This window comes from Opisthorchis viverrini (assembly GCF_000715545.1).
Source record: "Opisthorchis viverrini unplaced genomic scaffold opera_v5_2, whole genome shotgun sequence".
Lineage (NCBI taxonomy): Eukaryota > Metazoa > Platyhelminthes > Trematoda > Opisthorchiida > Opisthorchiidae > Opisthorchis > Opisthorchis viverrini.
In genome coordinates, this window is record NW_008751658.1 from 4,153,569 (window position 1) to 4,165,749 (window position 12,181).

At 45.3% G+C, this 12,181-nt stretch overlaps 1 protein-coding gene across 1 annotated transcript in view; it reads right to left on the minus strand.

The window, feature by feature from the left end:
• Nucleotides 1-3,046: 3,046 nt before the first annotated feature.
• Nucleotides 3,047-12,181, minus strand: part of T265_00248 (hypothetical protein) — a gene marked incomplete at both ends in the record, with an annotated part of 39,999 nt that continues 30,864 nt past the window's right edge. Inside the window, 2 exons of the mRNA XM_009163956.1 lie at nucleotides 3,047-3,483; nucleotides 4,486-4,740. Of these exons, the coding sequence (XP_009162220.1) occupies nucleotides 3,047-3,483; nucleotides 4,486-4,740 (692 nt within the window). The remainder of the gene's footprint in view (nucleotides 3,484-4,485; nucleotides 4,741-12,181) is intronic.

Below are 12,181 nucleotides of genomic sequence, written 5' to 3' on the forward strand. Positions count from 1 at the left end.
GTACATCGGCGACTTCCACCAACCTAAACCAGTCTGTGGAGGTGGGACCACCTGAATGATCAAACCTCAGTCGAAATGGCGACAAAAGCAAGAGTCTGCTGACAGATCTCTGAGTTAACCAGCCACCTGCAAAATCAATATTACAACACAAACGAGGTTCATCCCGCTGCTGGCCAGTTGGTTTGCATGCGAAAGGAAGGTGGTATCATGCGCCTACAATACAGCTGAGAAGCTCCGGAACATTCTCAGTCGGTTCACTTGGTCACATTAACGGTGGTGCGTCGTCCCAAGACACCAACATCCTTGGGTCCCCAAAGTTGACCTCAATGTCCATGGCCTGCATTGTTTCGAGCATCTTGGTCTTCTATATCCGCCCGTGAAATCACTATGCAGAGGCATTGTGGATGGGTTGTACTAATGTAGCCTAGCTGAATGCCAAAATTGCCCAAAAATCAGAACGTCTGGCTGTTGTATCCTTCGTGCAAAGGTGCATGAGGGCTTGGATCCCACCGGACTGGCGACCTGCATACTATGATCGTAAAGTCAAGGATCGATTCAAACCATTGATGTATCGTTTGTTAACTCACATCTTAGGCACTGGTCTGTCGTTCGCATACAATTGTTTCTTCTTCATGTCCCTTGCTCAGCTTGGCATATAATTTACTAGCTTAGTCGAGTCCTCGACTGAGGAAACTCTTCCGTATACCACCTCCGCGCAGTTCAATCCAATCCACTCTCACCTTGACCCTCGCTCAAGAGTGCTGTTAGGGTAGTTATTTTTTTACAGTCCTCTCATTTTTCAAACCTCTAGGACAAGACAACAGCCTCCCAATTGCTCTGCAAAAATGTGCACCCGAAATGAGTATGCTTTGACCAAGCTGGTTCACAGTTCGTTCGACACTATAAAAGCATGAAACTCGAAGAAAGGATGGACCCTCGGTCATCTTGATTTCTCTCCGAATTCCCCTTAACAATTTACACTAAAAACATTTAGGACCTAGACGATATTAACACCTGACCCACTGAATCACATAATAAGACCGTTGATGTTTCTGGCAGAAGTCAATTGTTAATCCATCGTGTGGTGTGGTGAATCATGTTTGAAGCGAAAGTGCACCGGGTGACGGAGTTCAAGCGTCCTAGATAGTTGTCGGTAGAGCATTCATCCGGTGAGCAGCAGGCCGATGATTCGAGGCAACACCGATGTGCCTTTTTCCGCATGCTATGTGTGCCCGGACTGCTCAGTTTGATATCGACTACCTTCCTCACATTTTCTAACAACGGGAATTCGCAGTGGCATTTTCTAAGACCTATTAGATAGGCTAGAGAGAAAAGCCAGCCGCGTCACGTCAACACATCGCTAAATACCAACCTATAGGTCTCATATGCTACTACCAAATTTAGCGATTTGCAGACTTTGTGAGTGGCGTCCCCGACCCATGTAATTAGTACCGTTTAACTTATCTCAACAGAGCCGAGGGCTGTGTTCAACTGACTGTTTTCCGTTGCAAACTTAAAATTTACCGCTATTCTTTGTTACCTCTGACGACCAAGAAATGGTGCTCCCTTCTGCCCCTAATCTCTTTCACCTCTTTTAACCTTTTGCCTTCAAATCGTAAGTGTTCTATTTTTCCTATAATCTGGGCTTCCTCCGAAAGTATCGGACTTCAAGGTTCAACCTGCCGTGCCGTTTCACGTTTGTGTGTAAGAAAATTTACTAGTTGTTTAAACTGCTGAATGCAGTCACAAACCTATAGACACGCTTGATTTCGCCCTCAATAGGGGAAATAGTACGGTGTTCTTATGCGTAATAAAATCTATTTTAGTAGTAAAGAAAAATAATGTGGACTGTTTCTGAGCCGTCAGTAGTTGGTGTAACTTAAATTCTACAGATGTCTACTTAGGCATGGCAAAACTCTTTTCACGCGAGAGTGATTTTGTTGGTAGCTTTACACACATGTAACTGAGGCGTTCTCGTGCATCGACATGATTAGCTGGGGGGCAGTGTCGTCTTGAACAACACAAGCGAGTAAATTATATGCCAAGCTGGATAAAGGACATATGAAAAAACAACTGTGTGCAAAAGATAAACCAGTGAGTAAGGTATAAGTTAACAAAAACGACGGTTTGAATCGACCCCTGACTTTCCAGGTACTTCGTTGTAAAGGCTGATAGTACTTCGCGCCTCCGACGAGTCGAATAGCACCTATACACACGAAAGATATCACAGCCACATGATTTGATTTGTTGGACTCTTATCAGTATTCAACTAGACTACACAAGTACTATCCAGTTACAATCCTTCTGACAACAGGAGTGGATGGCCAGCAGATGCCTTGCAACGGACGATACACGACACTGTGTGGTCGCAGAAACTACAAAGTACTGTGAGAAGGTTGTTAAAACCAATGGTATACAACTGAACCTCCTTCAACAAAGTACGGAGAATCTGGAGCAATTTATATAAGTCACCTGTTGCGATAAAAAATACCCCTATCGAGAAAGGCCTTCTAGTATTCCACTTGAGCTACTATACCTGATTTCAGCTCAGTACTATGGTTGATGTGCAAAGACCACCTCACCAGCCCGTTTCTTTGACACGTGGAAGTAAACCTTACAATCATCTAGCAGACAGCTTAATCATGAGCAGCAGATTGGGCTGAATGTTGCGCCGTGCTATTCAGAACATATATCATACTTAACTGACAAATTTCAGTATCTAAACCCAGGAAATAAAAGGGTCTCAAAAATCAGAAGCAAAAGGCGACAGTAAGAAATTGAAATTTCGCATTCTATACACATCTGCAAGACAGTACAAGCCCCGAAAGGTCCTCAGGCGGAAAAAAACTAGCTTCAAAACCGACTTGATCAAATGGGGGAGGTGGGCACAGCATTGGTAGAGAAAGTCGGCAAATTCTCTCACGCGCTCCAGATAGACTTAGGGTGGTTGAGAGAACACCGAACTGAAGATATGTACAGCCCTGTTTGGTGTGGAATGAGGGCATGTTCGTATACTGTGGGTCGACAACCATGCATGTGGGTTGAATCAGCGAGGACGTCTTGTATGAAAACGCGTGGGAAGATACATACCGGCACCAGGACTAGGGTTTCGGTTCATCATAGGTCGAACGAACCGGTGTGGATTGGAGGCATTGAAGCCAGGCTGGAACGGTCTATCTGCGGCGAGCCATGGAGCATGCATACGACTGGGGTCCATTTGTGGTCGCTGCATACCTTGGGGAACCATGCTACGTGGGTGTTGCATTCTAGTGGAACCCGGTTGGGGTTGTGGGTGCCGATGAACGTTGTTAAACTGAGACTGGACGACATTGTGGTTGATCGATAGACCAGGGCGTTCAGGCATCCGAATGTGAAAGGAGGGGGGTGTAGACAACATGCCACTCGGATCGGTAGGTGGCATAGCAACAGGTCTTCGGGGAACAAAGCCCGGTCGATGCACCCAATTCCCAGCTCCAATATTGCCTGAACCTATCAAACAATGAAGATGGGCCAGAGAATGAGCTACCCACCCGTGTACGGGACTGTCACGTTCGAAACAACATCTAATCCAGCGATCATTCAACTCTAGAGTTGAATGCTACGCGTTGGTTGTATATTTCTATTCAAATGTTTTCGAAACGCTTCACAGTACCGAAAGTGCATGCAGCCTGAAACAAAGGCAACTTCAATAATTAGGCCAATTGAAACCAACCAACGAAATTTTCAAAGAAAACCCATCTGACGTCAAACTGAGAACTGAATTTGGTCTAGCAGACAATCATGACAACCTACAAACACGTTCGGGAAACAGCGGTACTGGTTTTTCCCATGAAAAGGCCTACTGCTTGCCGGAACAGCCTGGGGAGCGACTGCTTACATGAGCTCAGGAACGACGTATCTCACAACGGTGCTCGTATTCATTCATAGATAATCACGAGATGGGAAGATTAGCGAACAGCGTCGGTGACAAGGACTACTGGTAGATGCGAAATCTTAAGAATCTAGATATGTGTTTCTTCCTGGCTGCTAACAGTTAAAAAACTAACAGACAACAAGTGAGGATAAATGATCCAGACAAGGAAAATGCTACGATTGACGGAGAATTCTGTTCTGTTGCTACCCCATTCAACAGAAGTTTAGTTCAGAATGCCAATAGTAACATGGGTTTAGAAAGAGGCAGAATGAGGCAGCTTCACATGGACAAACATGTCAGTCCTAAGGCCTAACAACGGGCAAACAATTCGGAGATCCAGAGGTGATTCGAAGACTGAATGACGGCATGTTAAGATCGCTGAGAATTGCAACTTTATACGAACGAGGCCAAAAAACGACCAACCAAAAAAGTCACGTGTAAAGGGTCATTGCCATTGCAAAACATCGGGTTCATTAAATGAGTTGATTATTAGCGAAATGTGGATGATTTAGTTGTAACAGGAGTTTGCGGAAACTAAAAACGAATCAATAAGCAGTCGAAAGAGCATTCACCTCGCATAACAACATCCGAACCGTCGCCAGGACGTACGACACTTGGGCCCAACCAATGAGATGCACGAGAAGTCGGAACTGAAATATTGAACGCCTGCTGAGAAAACGGTCGACAGTGATTATGAAATATGGATGTTGGGACACCATGCGTTTGAGCTCCCACTTGGCCCGGAAAATTCTTTCCCGATGTTTGTTCATGAGGGTGATTTATGTTCTCTGGTTGACTGGACTGAGAAACCTGGATGTCTGTGTAACCTGTAGGAAGAAATAACATTGGAGTAAGTGAAGAACGAGTGAGGGACCGCAGGATGACGGCTGTGGGGACTTTAAAAAAAAGGACAAAAGATAACAGATGTATCACTACAAACGAGACTGAATCTCAGTCTGTGGGGTGGCTGTGGGTAGCTGCAGCCAGTTGATCAGCTATGTGAATGAGGTACTAAACGAATCCGTTTTGTTTACCGAGTACATGGAAAATGACTACAACACATTGCAGGTGGCTGCTCAAAGAAATCATGTGTTTGGTAAGACAAGGAGTGAGAGTTACTTCGATGCAGGACCGCCTATGACTGCGTGACAGGACCATATCCGTGTAGGCCATTGGTTTATCTGCCGCCGGGGTCTCCAACCGGGGAGATGACAGTTTCCAATGCGACTGAGTTAGCGACTGAAAAAGTCGGTTTTCAGTGAACATTAATATCGAATCTCTTCCGGAATCAACCAGCCTAACCGGGTATTCATATCACCTCCCGAAACAACAGTGACAAATCTCGAGCACTGCATCATTGAAGCCTGACCAACATGACGAGGCGAACGCTTATGTCAGGATGGGTAGCGTAAACCGGGAAATTTAAGGAACTGGCTAATCCTTTCGTTGGGGTCAGCAACGCCACGGTAAGATGGGTAAGTAGTTGTACCAAAGAACAAACGAAGTAGTGAAGATCACCATATGCCTAATTAACCGGACCTCGTTCAGTAATTAAGTGTGTCTGATTGAAAGTTGCAATTAGCGATCAGGATGCACGGATTTCTGTGAACAGCACAGGTAATTAAATCAACTTTCGGTAATGATGAGTTTTCCCGCCAATTTGCATGTTCATTAGGAAAATATTCTCTGCCCGATTTGGATAAGTAGAGATGTTCTGAAATAAATTGAATAGTTCTCCTCAGAGAAACCAGGTGCTTCGCTTCGCACTCAACAAATGACATGCGTCATGTGGTATCATTACTTAGTGTGGACACGACTCGACCAGTCCTCTTGTCGGGGTGAACTCATCCCGCGTTTCGCATCACAGAATGAATTGTGGTGGCTGGTGTCACAAGCTGCCTGATAAGCCTGTGTCGAATACGCCTCTTCCCTTACTACACAGACCAAGAAGCCTAGGTTGGTTTTTAGCAACTTTATGGTTTACAGATAGATAGGTACACTACGGAACCTCGGTCGCCAACGACATGCTAACGAAAAACGAGCACTCAATCTGATCGAAAGGAGTACATGATAAAAGCAGCTGACAGACACGCCATAAAGGCCGAACCAATCAACTCATACTACCACCAAACTATAAGTAGCTCAGATGAATAATCTACACAAGCGAACCCTCTACCTGAGAAGTTGTCATACAAGGTAACTACATGATGCGGATTCCGCGACTGCAGGATGAGTGGTGTTATATCCCGTCTAACTATGAGTTAATCCCACCGAAAATCAGCTGAACGTTTAAGTGTTCAACTGCTAGTAGCAAAGGGACTGGGTCTTATTGTGGTGCGACGGTTTGCGTACCTCAATAGTCCACTGAACTGTACTGGAGGATGCCCAAATTGAGGGTTGGGATTCGAGTGACAAGTTGTTCCTGAAAATTCGGACTAATCGAGTAGTGTTGAACCAACAGGGATTTCCATTCTGTCGGGCTTTTGATCCAAATGCTCTGGTTGAGGATTCATATCGTCTTCCTGTCTAGGTATGGCAATGTCTCAGCCCACGCGCAACCACGAACTTAACAGAAAAAAGCACCTTGATGCTAGACTGGCCATCGCGTGGTGACACCAGCCGGGTCACTTCATTCGGTGCATACACCAGGGTGGATAGACGAAAACGTGCGAATGATTGTACCGACAACTCTGCTTGTAGTGCCTCCAAGCACGAGGGTAAACACGTAGACCACTGGACCTAAGTTAACCAAATGTAATATTAGAAGCCTAATATTAAAAAAACAGGTGTCTTAATCACTGGGTGAAATATTTTAAACAGTTGAGTAGACCCTCTGGCTCTGTTTACGTTTTTCACTCAGCCCGCTCTTTTTGAGCCATGGTTTCTAAGCTTACGTTCCCCCTAAGGTGAGGAATTACTACTATGCCTTTCGCCTTGAAGCGTCATCGGACTATTGGACCAGATGAGCTTCTCTCAGCGTTGTTCGAAGATGGAGGGGGTCCATTGTGTTCCGTTTCGAATAGGTTGTTTGTACGTACTTAGAACAAGAACTTGTTCCAGAGAAATAGGGCAAACCCTAAGTGGTGCTCCTCAGCAAGTGAGGCGTAAGTCAAACAGCATCAACCGGGATGATGAAATGACAGAATTCACTGTTCATATCTCTATACTACGTCAAGCGCTTGAGCAGCGCCACGTGAACCGCCTCTGGAAACAACGGCGTTCCTGAATAATCTTGGCCTGTAATCGTGGCAGAAAAAGAATGCCTTGAAATTCTAAGCGTGGTTCGTGTTCCCTTTCCATATCACAAACTGGATTGTGGTGTATAATCAACGGTTTAAAACCTTCCTCAAAATCTGTTAAGTTTGTTGGAGCTGTCCCTTTTTTCGTTTTCAACAACTTTTCATCGACGTTATCATGGAGTGCCCAATCCAATGGACCGTAGAGCGAGGCACAGGGAGAGATTAATGGACTCGAATTATGCGGACGACATGGCTTTGTTGTTTAATGATTATTCGTTTGCGCAAAGTACCTAAATCAGAATAACGGTGTTTCCAAGTGTGGGGATGTTTTACGCCTTCAAATACATCAAGATTTCCCACACTTTAACGCTTCTCTTAAATTTCGGAATGAAGAGCTTGAGTTTGTTGATTGGGTCACTTATCTTGGTATCTGAATAAGCCGTGATCATACTGTGACATGATGGTATTGCGCGGATAATGAAGACGCGACTATCCTTCGCCCACTTTTTTGATGTCAGGGAAGAACTTTGATGAAACTAAATGACTGTGTATACAGAGCAACTGTAAGAGCGGCCTTACTCCATACTTATGCGGTTTGGCCCCTCCGATCCGAGTGCCCTAGACACGTCCAAACGTTTGATCAACGACGCCTGCGCAACGGAGTAACACTTAGCTGGCTGCAGTGAATACGCGCCGAGAAGGGGCATACGTGGTACATCATAACGAATCCAAGTGGATAGAGCAGCAGACTGAAATTATTAGGTTGATGTGGTTGGGGCATGCCCAGCTATCGTCTAGTGAAGAAATCGATTGTCGGCGCAAGGTTCGATGAGGACGTGCATTACACAGCAACGCAAAATGAAAGCGGTTACAGTCAAATTGAGCACTGTGGGATCTTCGCGACTTACCGGTCGGACTCACGTGAACCTTGCCTGAAGGTGGTTGATTGCGGGCCCCGTGCCCGGATCGCCTAGCTAAAGTTCGCCTGTCTTTGTGTGCTGGGGTGATGTCAGGCGAGGTTCACAAAGGAGGCTGGATCAATCTAGCTTACGGACCCTTCGATATGATGGTAAGACGTGCTTAGTTTCTTAGCACCAAGTCCCTATTCCTTCCCTTTTATTTCCACTCCACTAGGCCTTTCTTCTTCTATCGTTGAAGGACAGTTAAGCACCGCTGTGTATTCACGGTGTACCGCTGTCAATGATGAAGACTTTGATGACAAGCAGCAGAGCTGCAGGTTCGGAATTTTTCAGGATAGGTTGACTGCACTGCGACAGGAAGGTGAAGTCAGTACAGCGACCAGCATCTCCACATTTAAGGAGGCAGAGATACCTCTTTCCCAAAGGAAGGGTTGGGAAAGGTAGGCCCTAGAGAGCGCACACCCCGATCCCCTAAGAGTTGAACATGACCCCCGGCACATTACTCAACACGGTCGAAATACTTTTAAAACCAAGAGTCTAGTGCTGTCCAAAAGACGCCTAATGCGCGCAGCCGCATTAGGAGTGAGTAACTAATGCCTTTCTTCCTGCATCCTCGGGTCAGGCCGGTCCCCCGCAGCCAAGTGAGTCAGACCACTAAATCACTGGCTCCCAGAACGGTCCCCGAAAATAACCCTGAAAACCGCTGCTTCGCGATTCAAACGTCTCAGTCAGGCTGGATTCAGGGCTCTCAAACAAAACCCTAGATCCTCCCACTGTCTTGTGGGTCAAACCTTTAGGTCAAAGGCTCAAGGTGGGATACCTCAACCAACCCCCCTTCTTCAGCTAGGCAATGGCTCGTGATATCTACGGTGTGGATGCTGCACTCAGACCCAGGGCTGAAAGCGCCTTACTGAACTCAATCCCAGTAAATATTCGCCTATGCGCTGTGCGGTTGTCTGGCTCAATTAAGATCCGTGCATATAGGTGTTTATTTGTCGTACTAGCATACGCCCGGACAGACTACAGCTCTGAGACTGAGGACGGGATTTATCAAGATTTGTCGCACCTGTTTTGGTCAGCAAGAAAGGCGGATTTAGTAATCGTGGTGAGTAATATGAATGCCAAAGTTGGACGAATAAGTTCGAAAGAAGCGCAGTCGGGTGGCAGAATCAGAGTCGATGCTTAGCGTACGGAAAATGGGAAACGACTGTTTCAGTTGTGTGCAGATCATCGTCTTCTCCTGGTAAGTAAAAACTTCCAACACAAACGCTCACATCGAGTCAATTGAAGGCCAACAACCGCAAGACATTCATGGACTCAGTTGGACCATATGGCTATCAGTCACCGATGGAGAGCGTCGAACACAGATTGTCGTTCATTCCAGTGTACACAGCTTGACTCTGATCATGTCATTGTGCGGACCCGGCTATCACTTCACTTCCCGTCAGCAATACGCGTGCTAAAACAGAGCAGTTTCATTCATCAACTCCGAAGCACATCGAGCTGACCTGGCTAGAAAGCTGCTGGAAGCGCACAGTGATGCAGATGACAAAGACTGTTGGGAGACTGAAAGGAAGCGGTTTAAAGAAGCTAAGCTCTCAGCTTTCAGAACTGTTTGTCCAGCCAATCTGACTCGACTCAACGAACGCGAGATATCTTTGAGATCAGCAGAAGGCCATACCAGCAAATAGCGACTATGATGGCGCACACAGATTCCTCAAACACCGGATAATCAGGAGCTTGAAGAATGACAGATAACGCTGGTGGATTTCGAAGGCCCAGGAGATGGAGAAGTCTTTTGCTGCAGACAACAGCCGCGCCCTGTTTCAACTGATTCGATCAACCGGCCAGAAGACAAGTGCCAGTGAAACGGTGCTCGAAAAAAGCAGAACGGCAACTGACCTGTAAAATCGTCGATAGTTCGATTCACCCTGAATTACGGATCAGAAACGTGGACCCTACGCGCAGAGAATATACGAGAGCTATCCAATGTTTTACCATCGGTGTCTCTGAAGGAATGGTGTGGTCTGGTAGAACATCGGATTAGCAAAGCTGATGTAGTCAGATTTTGGTAACTGTTGTCTTTTCCAAAGTTAAATCATCCGGTTTTTCGTCTGATACGCAGGTGTTCGTAAGAAGTTTACCCATCAGATGGAGATCTTCGCCACGTCAAACTGTTTTAAATAAATCGTGGTGGTGTGCAAACGGCAGTAGTGCGTACAAATGAATGATATGTGCATGAAAGCAGCAGTCTCTGCACGAAACGCAGCCTGGTATATTAACAGCCAATCAAGAAACAATGAAGCACAGGTAGCTATCAAGACCAACGGCAAAATAAATTGCTGAATGGTGCTGTACTTTGAGGTACCGTGTACACTTTAACAAGAACTCCAAAGAAGATACGTCAAAACAACGATTTTTTTTGTGACGAGTGAGGAAAAATTGCTTTCCCCTACCCCATTAGATTTTTGTTGTCCAAATGGTTGACGTGGGCGCATATTCTGGAGCTGTGACGGAACATCTATAAACCAAAGGCAATCTGGATGACCAAACCAAGAAACCACTCGAAATGTCAATTTCAGTCCCGATGTTCCCATGGAAACTTTTGGTGCGAAAACAGAGGGAATATGCAGAAAACGACTGTTACTTAGGAATCATTGACGTTTCGACCAGTGCGTGTTTCAGCCGAAGCAATTAAGGCTACGAAGATGTCACCTTTCAACAAAAAATCGTCAAACAAACTCTAGTTCAAGAAAAAATGATAGCGCACATCATTCCTGAATTGTGCTGATCTTGGCAAAGTGTCATTTACTTATCTATGATTAGTGAACTGACCGCCTTCGATAGTCTAAAGTGAGCAGGATTATTCTTCGGTATTCTGCATTGCATAGGGACAGCTGGTTCGAAATCTACTTCCTCTAGGTTGGCTAACCTAAGTTTACCGGTAGTTGATTCTTTTCTCTTATTCTTATTTTGCACAACGGCATTACCCATTTATGTTATTTCGGTTTTGCGCCTATACCATCTTCCTTGTTCTTCACCTGAACATAAACTGTTCTTTGAACTTGTCGTCGCACGTGGTGTTAAAGTCAACATGTGGTTTCGCTATCTTGAGTCGGTGTGGAGTCTGGGATCCGTAAGGAATTAGCAGTTCATAAACCGGTGCATAGCTGGATTATTTTGTTATTGTATTTATAGTACCGCATTTGTAGACAAACCTCCATTTGAACGATTTGGCTTTCGGGACTTTGAGCGTAACTCAACGTGGTCCAACAGATTGCTGGAAACAATCGATCCCGGTAAGGCTATGGAAATCTATATTCATTTTCGCTCATTGATTCGGTGGTAACGTGTAGACCACGAAAGAGTTCTGAAGGGAACTTTCATAACAAAGACCAAGTGACAAGCAGATTGATTGACAACAGAGGTTATCATTCAGAGGCGCTAGACATGCTTTGGTCATAGCTTCATAGTGGATTCACTATGTCAAATGTGCCCTGCCACAGGCTATCTATTACGACTATCACTCAAAGAATTGCAGTAAAAGCAGCCGCTTAAGTTTCAGGTTGATACGTACCAGAGCTTGGTAATAGACTACTGAAAGGATAAAGTTGCACATGGATAATACCAAATCGCACACAGGAAGCTAGGGAACGACAAAAGTATTGTCAACTAAGTTGTTCCACAGTAGACGATATGTGAATGACATTTCGAACGCTACGAATAATGGCTGCTGATACCTATGCTTGATCTGAATTTGTATGATGCTGGTAATTTAGCGACGCACGACGATGAATACCTACAAGCGGCGGGCTGACTACTATCGAGGATGAGCAATAAATAGTATGGAAAACCTAACTGCAGTACATTAACAGTACACAGACTTACACAGCTCTTGAGTGGGCATTGATAAAAGCTAGCGGTTGACTGATGTGAGACTAAGGAACCGGATAACTTATTTTCGTATGAATGCGCTTACTCTTGATAGACGGAGCTTTGATAAGTGTAAAACAATTTTGTCCGAAACCCGGTCCCGTCGACAAGACAACAGAACACAGGCAAGGCTGCGAAAACGGACTAATGAAGTGTTCACTTTAATTGTCTCTTTA